The sequence below is a fragment of the Telmatherina bonti genome, assembly GCF_933228915.1.
Source record: "Telmatherina bonti genome assembly, chromosome: 3".
Taxonomy (NCBI): domain Eukaryota; kingdom Metazoa; phylum Chordata; class Actinopteri; order Atheriniformes; family Telmatherinidae; genus Telmatherina; species Telmatherina bonti.
The window spans coordinates 34,211,175-34,230,709 of record NC_136621.1 but is presented as its reverse complement, the minus strand read 5'-3'; the positions used below and the strand labels follow the sequence as shown (position 1 = coordinate 34,230,709).

Genomic DNA, 19,535 nt, shown 5'->3' with positions numbered 1-19,535 from the left:
CTGGCGTAATTACAGAGTTTAACTGATTAACGGAGTTAAATGTGGTTCTGTTTATTTGTCGAGGGAAAGAAAAAGTACCTCTGTGTGTGTGCTGATGAGACAGTGCCATTCCAGGGTACGTCTTCTGGAGGCATTTTTGAATGTTCACCGTAGCAAGTTTAACAATGTCAGCAGCTGAACCTTGAACTGTTGTGTTCACTGCCTGGCGCTCCGCCTGCATGAACGGTGGAGGATAATAGGAAGTAGGAAGGGTATTAAATATGTTTTTATCAAAGATAAAAAATGTTTTGTTTAATTTTAACATGTAAAAATCTGGTGAGAGCAAGGACGCTTACATGAGCTTTGATGTGTGCATTGGTGCTGGTGATTCCTGCTAAATATCTCCTTCGGCCCATCAGTGTCTGAACATAGCCGTCCTTCATGCAGTTCTTCACAGTCTGTTTCAGAAAAGCATTAATCCCTGAAAACAAGAACAAGATATGGACTTAACAGGTTCAAATAGCTACTTATTTGTGCCTTTTATTAGTAGACCTCATATTTAAGACATTGATCCAAGCAGGAATTAAGATCAAATACTGGGCTTGTTCCAGTACTTGCATTTAAGTGTTCATGTGTCAAAGTAAATAATGAGTAAGTAATTAATTCTAGCAGCTTATATTTACTTGACTTGTAACTAATGTGCACTTTTTCTTATACAGCCTCAGAGTTGAGACACATCAGCTCAACGTTTGGACCCTTAACTGGATCAAGTTATTGTTTCCATGAATCAATTCCAATTTTTTTCCAGTATCAAAACAAAATATTCAGTTTTTCCCCTTAAATTTTATATACAGTAAATCTATAAACTTCTCTGTATTAAAGGGTTTTTATTCATTGTTTTTCCACTCACCTCCTTAACTCGGGTCTGTATTATTTTTGTCGAAGATACCTGATAAAGCTTGTAGTCTGTGCGAGCTCTTTATGACGAACAATTTTTAAAATGATTCATACAACTGGGTATTTAACTGCTCAGTAGTACTGCAGCTGTTGGTTTTGGCTCTACCTTTGTATCTGGCTTTGAAACTCTCGATGTAGCAGGCCGCGTCATTCTCCTCCACCCCCATTTGCACGCCCAAAGATTTTGCTCCCATTCCATAAATGATGCCGTAGCAAATCTGAAAACAAATCCAAGTTAACCAATAACCAACAATCCATGTTTGTATGTTTATCTCATGCTCTTTCGTGCCTTGCTGGACCTGTTTTGCCTGTTGTCTGAGGCTGTCCTGCACAGACTCCACGTCCACGCTTTTCCACTCTGCAGCAATGCAGCGAAACACGTCTGCTCCTCCGTTCAGCACCTTCCAAACGCAGAGGATGAACGGTTTCACTTTTACGATCAACTGATTTATCACATTGTCCTGCTGGGACACCAACCTGAAGGAGACGTGGATCCTTTGAGAGATGAGCCAGCACTCTCAACTCCAGCTGGGAGTAATCCGCTGCCAATATCATCCCACCTACAGTTCAGTACAGATAAACACGACGGGTTATAGCCTGAGACAATCTGCTTGCAAAAGGAGGAAACAAATATCTGTTCAACACAACAAATACATATATCATCATGCAAACCTGAAAAAGGAATGAAAGCATGTCTCATGCTGACAGAGAAGGACGGGCCTGGCTCTGATGGTCCAGATGTGAAGGTTGGCACCACAGAGCGTCTCTTCTTTCTGCAACATTTTCATTTCAGATGATAATTAATAACCTCTTCATGGTTATAAATACTTTTTTCCTTTGTAAATACTGTCAATTTTACATATTTTACTTACATTTTATTCCACTTTATTTTTTTTAAATTTACTTTTTTATTGAAGTTTTCAAAACACAGAAAAGGTACATTGTGTTTTACAAACAAAAATATAGACGATAAAAATCTCGGAAAGTAAAGTCATCAATCTTTGCTCATTCATAAGTATATTGAACACAAAGTACCATTAAAAGATAAAATAAAACTAATTACACTTTAAATGGATTTTTTTTCGCCGGTCATGCAGGATTTACATATTTAAACGGACCTTCGTGACTGTGCAGTTCCGTTCAGCTTTATTTGTGTAGCGTTACTTCACAACAACGTCATCTGAGGGACTTTACAGACACGTCAGGACGAGACTATGAATATTACCATGAAAGTAATTACATTTGTTATGGACATGTTAGTCTTTCTACAGGATGAGCAAAATTCCCAGACATTTACAGTTGTCAAGAGTTAATGTTACACAATAACAAACATCATCAAGTTCCCTTTTTTATGTGTTGCTGCCATCAAATTCAAAATGAACTAATGCTTTTTATCAAATGGTAAACGGTCTCAATTTGAACATTTGTGTAGTTCTTTGTGTTCTCATATCACACCACACATCATTTCTTTTCCCAATTGAAATAATCCCTTCATGCCGTTTTTTACAACTTTCATTCTACACCTGAATTCATTTGGATTTTTGGGATCTAATTATTTTCTTATCTGTGTGTTATTTTATTCATTATGAAACCAGGATACTTCAGAAAACACAGGAGATCGAGAGCAAGGTCATCTGATTCCAGTGCACCTACCCTGGTTTGGTGGTCACGTGGCAGCCGTTCTGCGAGGGTGGGCTCTCGCCGACCACTGTGGGCATGCATATCTCAAAGTCTTTAGGGACATTTTGAATATTGGGCTCTGTGAAGCTCACTCTACCTAAAAAAAAACAAAAAAAAACAAAGGTACAAAACTATAACTACTTAAAATCTACTTCAAAGTCACAGAATCTGACTTATTACACTTATGAATGTCTATTTAAAATGCAAATTCCAATAAATCCATTTGCACCAGTGTGCACGTGCTTCACCTGTGGCCGTGTAGGTCTGGGCGATGGGGTATATCCTGTCCATTTCCAGTATAGGATGAAACTGCCTCTCCCTCTGCAGAGGGAACACCACTTTGGTCAAGGCGTTTGTGATCCGCCTCCACTCCAGAATTACACCCGGCAATGGGTGAAGCGGACGAAGCTTCTCCAGAACATCCTGACGTGGAGAATAAATCTCTTTAAAGACCTTTTACAGCCATACGTTCCCAGCAGGTCTCTGAGATCTGGTCTACTGGTTGATAACCAAACGCAGCTTAAACCAAAAAGATGACAGAGCTACTGTAGCAGTGGCTCCCTCCCTCTGGAACTCCCTTCCTCTCAGGCTGAGATCGGCAGACTCAAGAGATGCCTCTTAAAAAGCTGCTAAAAGCGCATCTTTTTTAAATTAGATTTTACTTAGTTTTATTTGTTCTTTTATGTTTTTATGTTGTTCGAGTTTTATTGTAAAGCATTTTATATTTTTTATCTAAAAAGGCGCAATATAAATATACATTTACTTACTTATGTCTTAGATCTAGGAAGTCATTGTACTGAATTTGTGATTTTGGGTTGAAGTTGTAAAGCAGTGAAATAAAAAACAAGTCTTATCTACTGTCATGTCGCTAACATGGACCAACTATCAGCAAAATTGGGCATAAGGTGCAACTGATTCATCACAATCATCGAATATGTAGCCCTCACCCCTATCATTCATTTTACATAAAGAACTTTCAATCACCTTGTTGTTGGATTGTATGTAAGAAATAATCAGATTGGCCTTTGCATATAAAAAGAAAGAAAGAAAATAATTTTGCAGTGTAGTAAATAGTTGTACCTTGGTAGTGCTGAACTGCTTCCCGAGCCGTATTCTGCCACCACCTCTCCTGGTGTAGCCCAAAGTTTTCTTATTTCTTGCTCCACTTATGTCACCGTTTGGAGGAAGGTGGAGCTCCAAGAACAGCACCTACAATTCAACATAAGGTTCAAACAGTGCTACAGCTGGCTCAGAAAGCATAGAAGCGGTGTCGAACCTGTGCTATGTCATCAACGCTGGTGAGGGAGAAGCTGTGTCCAGCCAGGCTGTAAGCTTCACACTCCAGCGCTAAGAGTTTGGCCTGCATCACATGCTTTTGTCTTTCACACTCTTCAACACTGAAGCCAACTCCATTCAGTTCCAACAGCGCCAGACAAATCTGGGAAGGCATCTCTATTCTCCTGAATAAATCTGACATAAATGTACGATAAAGATGAAAATGATATCCAAACACTTTGTTCTCACCGCAGGTCTTCCAGCAAGCCAGTTTTATACCGAGTGTGCCGTCTTTCTCCAGCAGACCGCTGAGATGGTTCATGGCAGCGTGTATGAGCACACTCTTGGTCGCTGCTCTGACACGAGGACAGTATGAATGCGCATTCCCAAGTCCGTCCAGCAGAGGTAATTCTTCAGGACAGTAGACAGTCACCATGTTAGGGAGCGTCCTCTCCTCACTGCCAGGATCCAGCAGCCAGCATGCAACCTACAGAAGACACACGTCACTTTGCTACAATTTCTCATAGACATTACACAGTTATTGCTGAACAGTGTATTTTCCCATGAAAGAACACCGTTTTATCCACATTATTCTAAATGTAAAAGGATTGGTATCATTATCAGATAATGCTAAAAACTAGAAAAGCACTGCTGAACTATCTGGACAAACAAACATGTAATTCCCTTTGAAATATGAATGCCAAAAGGCATCATGTGAAATTTCCAAACAGAAAATGACAAAGTAAGTCCTAATTTTTACTAAATTATTCGACTAAATTAGCAGCACATGTAATAATCCTATAAGGAAAAATGTCTCAGAATATATGACAATAAAAAAAATATATATATATTTTTAGTGTTCTGCACTGTTGTTTACAAGATGTTTTAGTGTTTTCTTAGACATCCTTACAAATTAAAGTTATTTAAATGTAATTAATTAATTAATTACTTTATAAATAAATACAGTGGCATTAAAAATGTGGGCATTAAAACAACTTTTATAGCGTAACTTTTCCTATTAAGCTATTTATGGACATTTTGGAAAGTCCACCGGGTTCTGCCGGACATTTTTCCTTCCTGTCGCCTCGTCCATGCTCAATTGGATCAAATTCAAGATTTGATCCAATCTGTTGGTTTTCCTTAACCAGGCAATTTATCACTTAACTGACTCGAAGCAACGTGTTAACAAGATGTACTGGGATGACACTGTTGTGAAGTGGCGCTATGCAAATAAAGCTGATTTAAACTGAACGTATCTATCAGACAAACAACCTCACTCATCTTCTAGTATTCTGATATATTGCAGAATGCATAACAGCATGCTACCTGCTCAATCTCATGGAGAATCAACCCTTCCACCACCATGCTGCACAGCTGATATCAACTTATTGTCCTTAACTGATACTTTTTTTTTTTTTCTTTCTTAATTTTGCAATAAACGGGTCAAAAGCATTTTCATTCTGTTGTTTTAAAACAGCAAAGGCTTTTTCTCAACACTCCCTCCATGTCAGGCAAATTTAAGTAATCTCTTATTGTAAATAAATGTACACTGTGTAGTAGTGGTTACCTCCTGAGACAGACTTCTTCTTACCACAAGCGGTTTGAAATGAGTTACGCAGTTTGGATTACTCTTCAAAGTAGAATAATACTCTTCAAATCATTTCAAGATCATCTCTTAGTCCCTTGCAAGACTTTTTAAACACAAAGAACATCTGACTCTAGGTATCAAGGGTTTAATATGACTGTTTTGTTTTGTCTGAGGAGGCATAATTTAAGTTTTATGGATTTAAAAGGTGTGATAAGTAGAAGGCTTCATCCATTTTCTTGTTTTCCACTGATTTAAACCAGGCTTACAATGCAGAATGTCACATTAACGTATCCTTTAAGCTCAAACTTTTTAATAGGCATGGTTTTAAAAGCCATTTGCTTCATACAACATGGTTTGTCCACACACAAAAAACTGCATTTTCTTTCTTTAATTCAATGTTCTCACCTTAGGATCTTCACAATTTCCCTCTAAGCTGATATTGCAGCTTCGTACAAGTGTCTTGTACGCCTTGATGATGTCGTATGCGACCACCACATGCACTTCATTTCCAGCTGATTGTCTGCCCAGACAGACCTTCACCTGCTCCAGCCTTTCCCTCACTGGCAAGTCTTCATCCAGAGGAGGAGGTGCCAGACTGGCGCTCAGACCTGACAGGTATCAGACAGGCTGAACTGCAGAAATGCTTTTTAAAGGCGTGAGCGTGTATAACAATGTGCATGTGTTTGTCAGTACCTTCGCTCTGCTCCTGCTGCAGAGATATATAATATGCATCTCTCGCCCCCCAACAGACAGACAGTCCAATCAAAACAAGTCCTTCATCGTCTCTCACGGGAAACCCGTCAGCCATGTCGGGCTTTTGATGAGCTGCTGATGCTGCACAGAAAGCAAACATTTATGACGAGCCTTCATTCAACGCAGACTCATTTAGGCTGTGTAATAATTTAAGAAGCAGGAGCAAAGATAAAGACTTCTCTCTATGAGTAGTTGTCAAACAACAGAGTGATTGCTGGGTGAAATTTTAAATCCTGGGACTTTTGCTCTAGTTTCAGTTACCTTTCCTGTGTTTCCCTCCGATTTCCCCCTCAGGCTGCTGTCTGTGCTCGTTCCTCCTGCAGGCCAAAGCTAAAGAGAACCTCCTCTGGGTTTTCCATTCTTTAATGAAAGTGTCAAACAGGCGCTTATCACTTGCTACATCTATGATGGAGAATGTCCCGGAGCTGCTAGAACAGAGCGATGCGTCCTGGGACAACTGAAGGGAGAAGCTTTCTGCATCAACGAGAGGTTTTGTTTGGAGGGAGGGAGGAGAAGCAGGCACTTTGGGGAGGATGACTTTCTGCCTGGGTTTGGTGTTTGAACGTGAACGTGGGGCAGACTTCAGTTCCTTTTTTAGTGACATACTTTCCTCCTTTTTACTGTCATAAGCAGAAACAACTGCTGACGGATGATTATCGTTTCCTTTTTGAGACGTGGGACATTTTGTGGTCGTAAATTTCTCTTGAAACGGCTTTGAGGAAGTAGACTGTTCGAGCAGCTGAGTGGCGAGCGGGGACTGGACTGATGAGGTGGTCAGCTTGACTCTTGGTGTTACAGGTGGGTTTCCCTGAGTTGGAGGAATGAAGTCACCAGCAGAGCCTGGTCTCTCTGTTAAATTCTTCCTGTCTTGATTTGAGATTTGTCCCTTTTGAGAGTCGTTCTTTGCAGCGTCACCTTCTTGCGACTTTCCCTTTTTTAACCCCAGTTGTGGCAACACTGGACCTCCTGCTGTACTTGTAGAAGCACCCTGCGTGTCGTAGGCAGGTTGGTCCGACATGCTCGGCCAGCGGTCGAAGATCTCCTGTAAGCCAGGACTGCAGCGAGGAGCACTTTCAGGCGCGTTTTGGATATGAGAGTTCTTAAAAACTGCAATATTTGAAAATAAAATGTCACCTTCTTCCCTTTCTGTCTCTTCATCTGTTTTCTTCTGTACCTGCTTTGCAGCTTCCCCCTCCTCATACACCCCTTCATGTCTCTCACATGGACCAACCTGTTCACTAGCACACAGCTGAATGTTTTTAGCTGAATGTTCCTCATCGCGCTCATTCCTTGTTGCCGCGGTGACGAGCCGTATCAGACAGGGTCCAGACTGCGAACCTGACAGCAGTTCCTCACACAGATTAGCATCTTTGTTTACCTGCTGCCCCCCTTCCTCACTTTCAGTCTTCTCTGCGTGTCTCAACAAAGTCTGCCTCTCTAGAAAATGTTCCCCAACCAACAGCGAGTCGCCCCGCTCCGACAGATTAAAGAAGGACTCGCCCCACTGGACTGCCTCCTGCTCTTCGGCTTCCTGGTTGGCGAGAAGCTCGCTGCGTCGTCTGGGATGGGTCGACGGAGGCTCAGCTCTGACTTTCTGGCTGGCAGAGTCTTCCTCATCCGACTGATCAGGCACCTGGTGTTGCCTTGGAGATGCCAACGCTGGGCTCTCGTACATGCTGTCAAACAGGAAGCTGCTACTTCTGTTAGGACTCTCTTGGGCTGCTTGGTTAGCCACAGGAAACTCATCATTGTATCCATTTTCATCGTTATCTTTGTCCGCGTCATCACTATCAACTGGACCAGGAGTTAGCTGTTGAAACAGGATGTTTTTTTTCTTTTGGTTATTAAAGCTGTTAATTGTTTGACACATGATCACATCATAGGCGACTGCAGTCACTTACCTGGTGGCTGGAGTTCAGGATGAGCTCCATCTGGCTGTCGGTGACAGAAATATTAAATCTCGGAGACACAAAGCCGGAGCTTCTCTTTTCCTCTTGCTCGACCGGTGCTTCTACCTCTCCGTCTTCTCCTACCTCTTGTAGTTCCTGATCTGTGCATTGGTATTTCTGTTCAACAATCATTCTTTCTGTCTGAGTATCCAACTCAAAGCTGTCACCAAAGCTTTCTTCTCCCGCATTACGTCGTCCCTCCATTTCTTCATCGGTTTTATCACCTGCATACAGTTCGGGTGATGAAAACTTATCCTCCTCTCCGGCATCAATCCTCCTCCTCTTGGCCTCCGGAGAGAATACGTGAACAGAGACAGGAGGGATGGCGGGGGGAGGATCAAACCTATCCGTATGTGATAGTGCAGGAACAACATGAGTGTTTTCTTGCACAGGACCAGGATGAGGAGCAGCTGTGTGTACATGAACTAATGGTATTGAGTCTTTAACAGAGGACAACGTTGTGGGTTTGGACTCTGATGTCTCAGCAGACCCATCATAATCTTGCAGGTCTTTGTCAGTTTGTATGGACTGAAGGACTTTGCTCAGGGCTCTTGAGTGCTTGAGTCTACCAGCCTGCAGAGGCGAAGAAGCAAGTCTTGTGAAATGCTCTCCTTCTACTGTACTTGCAGACATAGTTTGATGTTCTGGTCGGGACGTTGGGGCTCTAAAGCGTGGGGGAGACGCTGGAGGAGGGGAGGGTTGATGCTGTGGCACCAGCTGAGAGATGGGGCTGGATATGATGTCAGCCAACTCCTGCGTTAGGTTCCTTTCAACGGCAGGATGATTCAACTGATTATTCTCTTGTCTAATTAAAACATTTCCTTTACTTGTCTCTTCTTCTTCTTCTGTCTCTTTGTTGTTTTGTCCTAACCTCCTGTTCTCTTGGTATCCTGAATTTTCACTCCTGTTTTGCACTGATTTATTTATCCTTTCTTTGGTTGTTTCTGTGGAAACCTCACCGACTGTTAGGTTCGTTTCTGGTTCAACAATGTCAACATTTTTGGTCTTTTTTTGCCCCTCATGTCCGTCAACCATCCCCTTGTCATTATTAACATCTTTCTCACAATCCTCTCTGTGGTTTGTGGAGACTCCACTCCTTTGTTGACCTTTAGTGCTGTCTGTTGCCACGTCATGTGGACTGAAACAAGATGTAGATGAGCTGTCCGAGTCCCTATTAGGATGATTATCAGGGCTGGAAACAGACGGAGACTCTGCTGCTGGATTCCATCGAACTCCTAACTGAGCCAGGTCTTGTTGAAGAAGGAGCCTTGCCTCAGACACGATCTCAACAGCTGCTTCTTCTTCTGTCAGAGCCCGTCCACCACTGACCCACACGCAGCGGAGTCGTCGTCTCTCTGCTGCCTCCGTCTCACTTTCATCCACAGCGCGTTTAGAGCTGAAGGCGCAACGAACAAAGTTTTCAGAGAGGTTTAAAGGACTGTATGCTGCTCCTTCTAAAATGAATAGAAGCTACCATGTTTCTGGAGCTGTCTGCAGCCACAACACACTTGATCCTAAGTATATTGATATTTACTAGGGGTGGGAAAATCAAATCGAAAAATCGAATATCGGGGGTTTAATTTGCTTCACAAAAATAAAAAAAAAATTTTTTTTCTTTTTCAAATAAATAGAAATGATCCATAATAATTTTTTTTGTCTTTTTTTTGTTGTTTATGGATCTTTTTACTCATCTTTATGGGGATTATAGCTGCAGAATGATAATCTAGTGACTGTGTTGTTTTTTCCCCTAAATGAAATCAAGAAAAATGACGAGCAAAAAGTTTTATATTTTATGTTTTGTATATTTTTTTCTGTTTTTAATCTACAAAAATCAGCAATATCGAAGAATTGTGAGAATCGCAATTTAAATCGAATCGGCACCCAAAAAATTGGAATTGAATCGGGACAAAAGTATATCGTCAGAGCCCTAAAATCTACCATGCCTTTATGTTTTTATTTATTGGTTTTAGATGTTTACCAACACACATGCATCAGATTACCAACTGCGTATGTTATCAGGCGCTGTACAGTCATTCTTCTGGTCTTAGAATTACACTCCTGCTTTAGTATAAATGGGAATTGAATCGACTCATAAATGATGTTAATTTAAGAATTAAGGTGAGCTAATATGTTTTGCATGACAGCGCTTTGCTGTCTTTCAAGTTTGTGTTTCTGATGTACCAAGTTGTGAAACTCATCACTTATCACTCAAGATTTTATTCACTGTTTTTAAAGTCTTGAGAGGACTGGCTTCATCACAACTGGGTGATATTATTGATATTCACATGCCAGTTAGATGACTAATACCCTCGAATTAGCTGAATCTAAACCATCCCAAATCCAGGTTAAAGAGTCAAGGAGGTCAGGGCTCTTCTGTTGCTGCTCAACATTTGTGGAATAACTTCTGATCAATATTAGATCAGCAAAGACTTTGGCAGCTTTTAAGACCTTCTTAGAAGAGCAACATTTTTTCATTTGCTTTCGTGTGGTGCTTTGTACTTATGGTCTAAATGTGGAACGATTTTTCATGGCTATTTTAGAGCGCTGCTTCCTGATATGGTTTGATTTTATGTGAGGCACTTTGGATGCATTTAAATGTGCTGTATAAATAAACGTGAATTTGAACTTTACTAAGGTTTGAAGTTTTGCCTTGAAATTAAAACTAGAGATATTCTCAGATTTAGTTTTGTTATAATTAATTATTGCTGGATCCAGTAGCAGATGCAGGTGCAAACAGCTGGGAACACTGGTGAACCTTGTCACAACTGGGTCTTTATGTTTCTAAAGTGTTACACCGCTGGATTTTTGGTGTTGAACCTCAAAGATTTTTCTCTGATTTTCATGGTTTCCTTTAGATATGTCAAAAAAAAGTTGTGTTGTAGTTTGCTACCGTAAATATTTTTTACTTTGCAGGTTGCTAAGTAACCTTAGCAAGTTAGAATTAGCAAGCTGATTATCACTAAACCTTAGCATACTCAGAACTACGCTCGAACAAATGTGTTCTTTAGAGACTAATATCCTTTTTGTATGTTAAATTCCATTCCAATAGGACACACAAACAAGTAAAGACCTACCTTTTAAATGGGATTGCATTACGCAAAGCTTTTTCTACATCAGTTACAGTAGCTCTGGCTAGTTCAGCAATGGTGCAGAGACCTCGGGCAAAGAGCGCTCTAGCTCGTGTTGCATTCAGCAGGGAAACCCTGACCAGGTCAACAAGCTCCCTCTGGACTCCAAAGCTCAGCCTCGTCTGGTACTGAGACAAGAGTAGCTCCATGTTGTGCCAGCCCAGACGCTTGCAGAACACCGTTACCATGCCTAAAAGAAAAAAAAAAAAAAGTTAAGAAAGTTTCTCTCAAAGTAAACAGTTCAAATGTCCTGGCTGCGTTTGCACTGACTTCACTAAATTATTTGGATAATGTGAACCCAGAAAAAAACTGGATCTGAACCACATTTTAGGTGTATCTTCTAGGTTTTACATGACAACCATGTTAAACAGATGGACACCTATAAATAAATCATGCCAAAAGCTGTTCTGTTTCTTCTCACAAGATACTACTGTTGTTGTTGTTTTCCTTCCTGTCTAAAAATTATCGTACAGAGTTAAGAGTTAACATATTTTATCTTGTTAGAATGCTATATTCTAAGTTTTAGTGATTTTACTCTTTGTGCAAATAACCAGCAGGAAACTGCCAGAAGTCTAAACTATGTACCTGCGTATGTGGAAGCAGACTGCTGCAGGGACTGTAACTGTCCACGATTGCAGTTGTATTTAGATGAAACAGTTCGCAAAGGTGCCTCATTCACCAGATCCTGGAGAACAAGAGTGGTGAAAAACCTGAAAAGAAGGAGAGTATTCATCAGTGTGACTGTCTTTATCAAATGTATATTTGATTAATGTTTCCATTGTTTGTTTGATTTTTTTATATATTGAAACAGAAGAAGAATATATGCAAATTGCTGCAAGCAAAGAGAAGATAGGCACATGTTTTTTGTGTATCTATTAACAAATGTGTGATTTACCGTTTATGAATAGCCATCTGTCTGCACTGCTTTTCTGTCTTGGCAACAAGTTTTCCACTAACAGATCGTGCCAGAAAGGATTCCTGGACACCAACTAGCTCTGCCACCCTCTTCATCGATGAAGGCAGCTGCTCCCACAAACAGAAGAACTGATACCAGTCTATGGCAGTCCACTCTGCATACAATGGGGTGATCTGAGAAGAATTCAGACGCAGATTTTAAAGTTGTGTTACCTTGATGAGAGCACATTTCAGACTAATTCTACTATTTCTGTAAATTTATAACTGATATACTACCAGACATGTTTTCAGGTGACTGAGAGGAATCATATGTGTACCAGATAAAGAAGGTGCAAGTCATTTTCTAGTACAAAGCCCTTCATGGCCCGCTGGAGATCTGCAAATATTCCTAGAGCCTCTGGAGGAGAGAGGGAGGAAGAAAGGGTGGCAGAGCCGAGTTGGGTTGGACAGTAGCGCTCATCTGGAAATGACAAGAGGGAAAATGTGAGGAAAAACTGCCAAATGACAATTCAGAGCTATGATCAAAGAATGATTAAACTGTTTATTAACTGTGAGAATAACTAAAATAACAACCACAGTGTCAAGCAAAGAGTTAATATAGCAGATGATAAGAATTAGAATAAACTGTCAAAACCGTCAAATCACCATGTCCTTCCTTCTGAATACTAATGAATTCATTCTCCATCAGCCATTCAACAGAGGCCTCAATAGCTCCTCTGCTGGTCTCTTCATCAGAGTCTTGCTTGCGGTCGCATTTCATGCTGGCAGCTAGAAGTGAACACGAAGCATACAACCGCACATCCTGTGGAGTGCTGGCCACACCTCCAACAATTATCTGTGAGTTTTGAATAATGCAAAATAAGAGTAAAAAAACATCTTGAAGCAGCCATTTGTAAATGAACTCGATCATAAGTCATCCAAAAAAGCTGTTGCAAAATAATTCATTAATTGGAACCATTAACATAATTAGGTAGTTTAAGTTGAAGTTAGATATTAGGAATACCTCCAGGATGGCTCGGAGCATGCTTGTAGTGACGCCTTCGCCCTCCCTTCTCACCAGGCAGCTGCTGATTGGCTGAAGAGCCCCCTGAAGGAGGCTAATACCTTTCTGACGCTCTGTTTGTTTACATACCAGCACACTTTCTCCTGACATGATGCCAAAAAATAAAAGATAATTAAAAAATTCACAACAGCAAAAAGCAAAAGAGAATCCGCTTCTTGCTTAAGTGACTCCGTACCTGTAGTGTCCACTCCTTTTCTTCCTGCTCGTCCAGCCATTTGTTTGTATGTGAGTGGGTCCAGCAGATGTCCGTTGAAAGTTGGGGTTCGAATGATGACTCTGCGAGCTGGAAGATTAACTCCTGAAGAGAGAGTAGATGTAGCAGCGAGGACTCGCACCAAGCCCTGACGAAAAGCTCCCTCCAGCACGTCCCGCTCATCAAATGTTAAACCTGCGATGTGAAATATTTTATTTTTTACACATAAGGAAAGAAAAAAATCAGCAGTCATTCAGTTTGTTGTTAAATTAAATGAATGTCTTCACCAGCATGGTGGAACGCCACCCCGCATGGCACCGTGCGCTGCAGGATGGGGTCTAAACCAGCTGGAGTCCGTCTCAACTGGGCTATTACATCCTCTAGTCCTTCCTGATCCAAACACACTGGTTGAGGCTCAGCCTCACTCTGACCATCTGCAACAAAGGCAACACAACAAAAAATTTCACTCAATCTCCTAAAGCATGACACTTACATACAAAGAAAGATGTTCAGTGTGCAGAAATAACATGTACTGGAATGTAAAGCATTTTTAAACAAGCCGCATCTTTACTTGATCGTTACGTACCAGCATGTCTGAGCTTATAAAACTCTCTGGCGATGGTATCTGCCAGTTTCTCACACCAGTTCTTGGAAGGGCAGAAAAGCAGCACAGAGTGGCCCTCTGCTACCGTCTCATAACACAGGCTCACAATGTGGTCGTCATCGCCCTTTAAAGAGCAAACACGTCATTTAAAAGACATTCGATCTGCTTCTTATGATGTTGGCGTCATTTGCAAAGCGGAAATGATAAGTCAACAATTATTTGTAGACCACTAATATGTTCTGTTACCTAAGAAAAGTCTTTCTTTTAATATGTGTTCATGTGAGTTTGGTCCAAAGAATGCATTTTTAGGGGAGAAAAAAAACAGCAAGAAAAGAGTGGGAAATTTGTGTGAAGCAAAAAGGAACAAAAGAAAACACTTGGTGGAACATTTAACAATTAACTGATCAGGTTAACTATAAATAGAAATACTGTTGGTTAAAAAAAAAGGCCTAAAATACACCTCAGAGATCTTGACAATGTTAGAGGAGGCTTGGAGATCACTGCTCTGTGAGATAATATTGAGTATTTCGTAAAATATCTGAAGGACTTTGGGAACTCAAATATCGGATTCATTTAATAAAAGATCACATAAAAGATCAAGACTGAAAAAAGATCAGGAAATGTTTATATGTACTGTAAAAAGAAAACCTTATATTCTTGTCATCTTCACGCCAATCGGTACCAGAATTCAAAATGGGCAATTCTGTGGTGGAAGTTACTGAAGTGGAACGAGAACACTCCTGAAAACCAATGTCAGTTTAAAGAGTTTAGCATCTTAAAAGGAAACTTAATAGCCTGCCAAGCCAGATTCTCTTGCTGTACCAGCATAGAGTCTGGCGACTCACTCACATCAACTGGTTTCTTGGGCGGGACAAACAAGCACGGAGTAAATCAGTCAGATAAAAGGCAGACGTGACATCAGTAAAGCCGCAGCCTACAATGACCGGAAGTGTTCAGTAGAGCGAACACAACAGAAGAAAATAAACATGGCGTGCAGTACAGAAGACATAAATGATCTGTGTCGTTTTTGCTGTCAGTTGTTGAGGTTTTAAGGATTTGATATGTTCCTGGTCATTTAAAACAGCAAAAAGAAACAAACTCCCGCTACGTCCGTGCGCCAGCTTGAATGTTTTGAAGAATACGTGGTGATGCAAGGCAAGAGGCAAGAGTCTTCTCATATCGACCAATCAGAGTGGCCGGTTTGTTTCAGACTGATGCGAATCTCCGTGAAGAGGAGGGACTCCAGACTGAGTCGTTCGGTGTTGAATATAAAGACCACTCCAGTCTGGCGTGCCAGGATAGAAAGTTAAAACTGTACCACACACAGAAAAAGAAGTATAAACAGAATTCAGAGGTAAATCTGTTTTCTCCCAGCCCGAGTTCATTTAAGAGGGATTTGAGTGAAGTAGAAACTTAAACTTTGCAGAATCAGACATTTTTTCAAACGTCTAATTAAAATATTGGGTTATTTGCAAAACCATTTGGTATTTAAATGCTACCTCATTAAAAATGGGTCTATATATTGGATAATCTGAACTGTTATCCATCTCTGTTACCTTGACATGGAGAGCAGGAACAAATTGCTGGACCACAGCGAGGCTCTTGTCATAGATGTTACATCCCACTTTCAGATGCTCCTGCAGGGGTACAGGTCTGTAATCTGTCTGGTAAAGCTCTGCACCCAACCAGCCAGCCAGGAGGGAGAGGTTTGGCAGAGTGGCACTCATACCAATTATCTGTATACCCTCAGATAGAGACCTGTAGAAAAATACCAGAAATGAACACATGGCAGAAGAATATAATGTCAAAAAATCTTCAATAAAACAAATTAGTGGACACAGACCCTTTAGTGTTTTGTTTCTGTGTGATATAGAGGATTTTGGTTAGCAGCAGTTCCAGCAGGTATCCCCTCCCAGAATCTCCAACCATATGCAACTCATCTACTACCACCATACCTAGCAACACAACAATAACACTTAAACGCATGGTCTGCAATCATGAATACACACCACAAAGGCATTTATCAGCAGATATTTCTATTCGAGTATATATATGATTGCCTTTGCACAATTATTTAAAAAAAACTATACCCAGGAGACTCATGCTATCTTCTTCAATGAGTCTATTAATGAGAGAGTTGGCTTTTTCTATGGTGCAAACGGCCACATCCAGTTTTGTGAAGCCTCCAGTAGCTGAGGTGCTGCCCATGTATCCCTCCACTCGAACTCCTGCCTCTTCAAATACGCTCTTTAAGGAAAAAGAAAACAAAGTGACATCTACATACAAACATGCCAGTAAAAAAAAAAAAAAATGTATTGTTCTGTTCGTCACTCCCTCACCTGGAGGTAGTGCATCTTCTCTTTGGCCACAGAAACAAAGGGCAAAATGAAGAGAGCTTTTTTCCTGGTCTCCAGCACACGCTTCAGCATCAGCAGCTCTGACACCAGGGTTTTCCCAGCACTGGTAGGTGCTGTTATCAATTAGAAATAAATGGTGAATGAAACAGAGCAGAGTTTTGTCCAGAAATGTGTAGAGAGGTGTTATTTTCCATACCAGAGTACACCAGATTACCTCCCTGCAGCACCTGTCCAACAGTGAGACACTGAGCCTGCCACTCAAACATCTGAGTCACTCCACGTCTCTGGTAGCGCTCTAAAATAGGCTTTGGTAAACCCCAGCTGGATAAAAGGAGCTTTTCAGCATTCTTCACGGGAACACACAAGGCCATCACTGCAACAAAGCACAGGGTACATCTGTCACACACAGCAATAAATGAAACCGTTGACAGGAGTCTTCAGTATCGAGCCTACACTTGCCCTAAAACGTGCATCAGTGTTATTTTTGGTGTTATACAGCAGTATAAATAATGTTGCCTTTCCTTTGGCTTACCTAATTAAAGTATAATGTGGAAACAACTTTTAAGGACAGACATGAAACTAAATAAAATTGTAAATGTGTGTTTAGTAAGGTATAAATGATTTTAGATGGACTTATATACAAAATCTGCTACGAAGGCTGTCTTGTCTTATTATATGTGTTTACAGAATATGTATCCCTAAATTAGCATAAGGTAGCAAATTTCCAAACATTTCCATCTTTGATAACCGATCCACGCTGGCAGAGATGCACAGGAGATAAAAAAGATTAAAAACAAAAAAAAACACATAAAGAGAAGGGTTTTTGCTTAAAGATTGTGCTTAAAATACTTTACCTGGGTGGGGTAGCGTGTCACTGACAGTGCTGAGCTCCAGTCCACTGGGGACAGTGAGCACAGAGGCAGATTGGTTCTGTAATTGTTCCAGGACTTTGGCTTTTTTCATAGCTGCTGCAAGACGAGTAGGACTGAACAAGATATAGTCTCTGGACACATCCCGAGGTGGATCAGTATTCTTGCTTGAGCCATGTTTGCCATTGCTAGGGGAAAAGTCCTTTCCGCTGGATGTCTGTCTATCAAACATAAAAGGTGAGGAAAATGCTACGACAAAAATATAACAGGTAATTAAAAGTTAAGAAAAAAAACATGACAACAGTTTTCAAGTAAACGCTTACTTGCTTGAGTTGCCACTTTTCTGACTGTTTTCTGTTTTTTGATAAGGTAGAAGGTTGACACAAGTAGAAGCAGATTTTGAATGGTTGTTTTCTTTATCCATATGAAGATTATCCACTTCCCCAGAGTCTTCACTGAAGAGAAGCTTCTGAGCAAGGTCTCTGCAGTCCACAGTCCATCCTGGTCCCTTACAGCCCCCTCTACGTTTACAATTCCCATCTTTTGAACTGTGGGCCCTGTGTGGTTCCCTGTCTGTGGACTGAAGAAAGGCCTTGTCCCTCATCTGAACCAAGTCACTCTCCTTTTTATTGTGTCCAGCCAGTGCAAGGGGCCGTGGAGGAGCAAAGGCACCGGAAGATGTTGATTCTTTCTGAGCATGTCTGTGTTCTGATGTTGGACAAACATTGTGGACGACAACCTTCACAGGATCGGCAGCATCCAAAACCTGCAGCATCTCCTCATCAAGAGCTAAAGTAGATTCCCCCAACTGCAACCCTGGTCCAACAGCCTAATTCAGGCAAAAAATAATACACTTTTAAAAAATCTATTCATATACTATGATTTTTTTTTTTAAAAAGTACATAAATAGTAGGGGTGGGAAAATCGAATTTAAAAAAAATTGGAAATAGGGATTTTCTTTCTTTAGAATTTTAAAATAGATTTTTTTTTTTTTTTTTTTTTTTTTTTTTTGGTTGTTGAAAAAAATCTAATTTTTTTCCCCAAATAAATAAAATGAATGCATTATAAAAAAATTTTTGTCAGTCTTATTGTTTTTCATTGATCTTTTAACTTGTCTTCTTGGGCATTATAGCAGCAGAATGATGGTCTGGCTACTGCGTTGTTTTTTGCTCTTGAAATGAAGAAAAATGAGAGCAAAAAAAAGTTTTATTGCTTTTTTTTTTTTTTCAACCTACAAAAATCATCAATATCGGAGAATTGTGAGAATTGCCATTTAAATCGAATCGGGACCCAAAAAATCGAAATCGAATTGAATCGGAACAAAAGCATGTTGTCACAGCCCTAATAAATAGAATAAACAAAAAAAAAACATTAACTTCTGACAAAAGCCATCATACTCACCACGTGGCTCTTTCCACTAATATTCTCTGATTTGCCCATTTTGTCTGACCGATTCCATATATTTTGCAACAGTCCATCTCCATCTGGAGGTTCATCATTTCCCTGGATGCTGTGTTTGAAAGAACACATAACACAAATACGACTTACTTTAGGATTTCAGTGTTTCTAAGGTATCAAGAAGAGTCACTGTTGTCCCTATTCAATCAATAACAACGACCGACAAACAAACAAACAAACCCCCTCCCAAAAAAACAGGTGAAATTTTCATGAACACGTACCTTATTTTCTTTTTGACCTGATGCTGTCCCAAGTAAGTTTTCTTTTTCACAGGACCTGAAGTCATTTCGAACAACTTGCACTGGTTTTGAGAAACGCCTCAGTAAGTGGATATTATTCAACATGACATTAAAATACATCTTTTCATTTGATTATAAACTGCATTTTAAAGCCGGAAAACAAACGTCGCGGTCAAACAGATTGTTTTGCTGCAATGTATAAACTTTTTGTTTATACCAGTACCAAACAAATCTGCGATCAAAAAGACCGCCAGGGTATCACGTCGGTGTTGCACTGAAAACGGCCCGTCGCGATATTGGGTGCGCCTGCTAGAGTTCCCATGTACCAATTCTATACGCTACTGCCAGGACATTAATTATGTTCGTGGTGAAACTAAATTGTATCGCATCAGTCAACATTCAACATTTTTAAGTAAACTACTTGTGTTGAAACTTAAGCTTCTAAATCATTTTTAGAAGCCTGTGATTTGCTAAGCCCTGTATGAGCTCAGGTATTTTGATACTTCTTTTCACAAGTTTTTTTTCTTT

At 40.4% G+C, this 19,535-nt stretch overlaps 1 protein-coding gene across 1 annotated transcript in view; it reads right to left on the bottom strand.

Annotated features, from left to right (window-relative positions):
* polq (polymerase (DNA directed), theta) overlaps window positions 1-19,054 on the bottom strand; it is a gene marked incomplete at both ends in the record, with an annotated part of 19,356 nt that extends 302 nt beyond the window's left edge. The window contains 33 exons of the mRNA XM_079263931.1: window positions 79-214; window positions 336-460; window positions 1,043-1,154; window positions 1,236-1,337; window positions 1,414-1,496; window positions 1,609-1,709; window positions 2,590-2,713; window positions 2,865-3,039; window positions 3,697-3,825; window positions 3,893-4,086; window positions 4,171-4,378; window positions 5,885-6,087; window positions 6,173-6,313; window positions 6,494-8,042; window positions 8,134-9,577; window positions 11,256-11,499; window positions 11,895-12,019; window positions 12,205-12,398; window positions 12,542-12,684; window positions 12,870-13,059; window positions 13,228-13,370; window positions 13,463-13,675; window positions 13,768-13,914; window positions 14,067-14,208; window positions 15,641-15,842; window positions 15,928-16,039; window positions 16,175-16,331; window positions 16,424-16,554; window positions 16,638-16,814; window positions 17,296-17,531; window positions 17,634-18,139; window positions 18,712-18,820; window positions 18,990-19,054. Coding sequence (XP_079120057.1) covers window positions 79-214; window positions 336-460; window positions 1,043-1,154; window positions 1,236-1,337; window positions 1,414-1,496; window positions 1,609-1,709; window positions 2,590-2,713; window positions 2,865-3,039; window positions 3,697-3,825; window positions 3,893-4,086; window positions 4,171-4,378; window positions 5,885-6,087; window positions 6,173-6,313; window positions 6,494-8,042; window positions 8,134-9,577; window positions 11,256-11,499; window positions 11,895-12,019; window positions 12,205-12,398; window positions 12,542-12,684; window positions 12,870-13,059; window positions 13,228-13,370; window positions 13,463-13,675; window positions 13,768-13,914; window positions 14,067-14,208; window positions 15,641-15,842; window positions 15,928-16,039; window positions 16,175-16,331; window positions 16,424-16,554; window positions 16,638-16,814; window positions 17,296-17,531; window positions 17,634-18,139; window positions 18,712-18,820; window positions 18,990-19,054 — 8,062 coding nt within the window. The remainder of the gene's footprint in view (window positions 1-78; window positions 215-335; window positions 461-1,042; window positions 1,155-1,235; window positions 1,338-1,413; window positions 1,497-1,608; window positions 1,710-2,589; window positions 2,714-2,864; window positions 3,040-3,696; window positions 3,826-3,892; window positions 4,087-4,170; window positions 4,379-5,884; window positions 6,088-6,172; window positions 6,314-6,493; window positions 8,043-8,133; window positions 9,578-11,255; window positions 11,500-11,894; window positions 12,020-12,204; window positions 12,399-12,541; window positions 12,685-12,869; window positions 13,060-13,227; window positions 13,371-13,462; window positions 13,676-13,767; window positions 13,915-14,066; window positions 14,209-15,640; window positions 15,843-15,927; window positions 16,040-16,174; window positions 16,332-16,423; window positions 16,555-16,637; window positions 16,815-17,295; window positions 17,532-17,633; window positions 18,140-18,711; window positions 18,821-18,989) is intronic.
* Window positions 19,055-19,535: the final 481 nt, after the last annotated feature.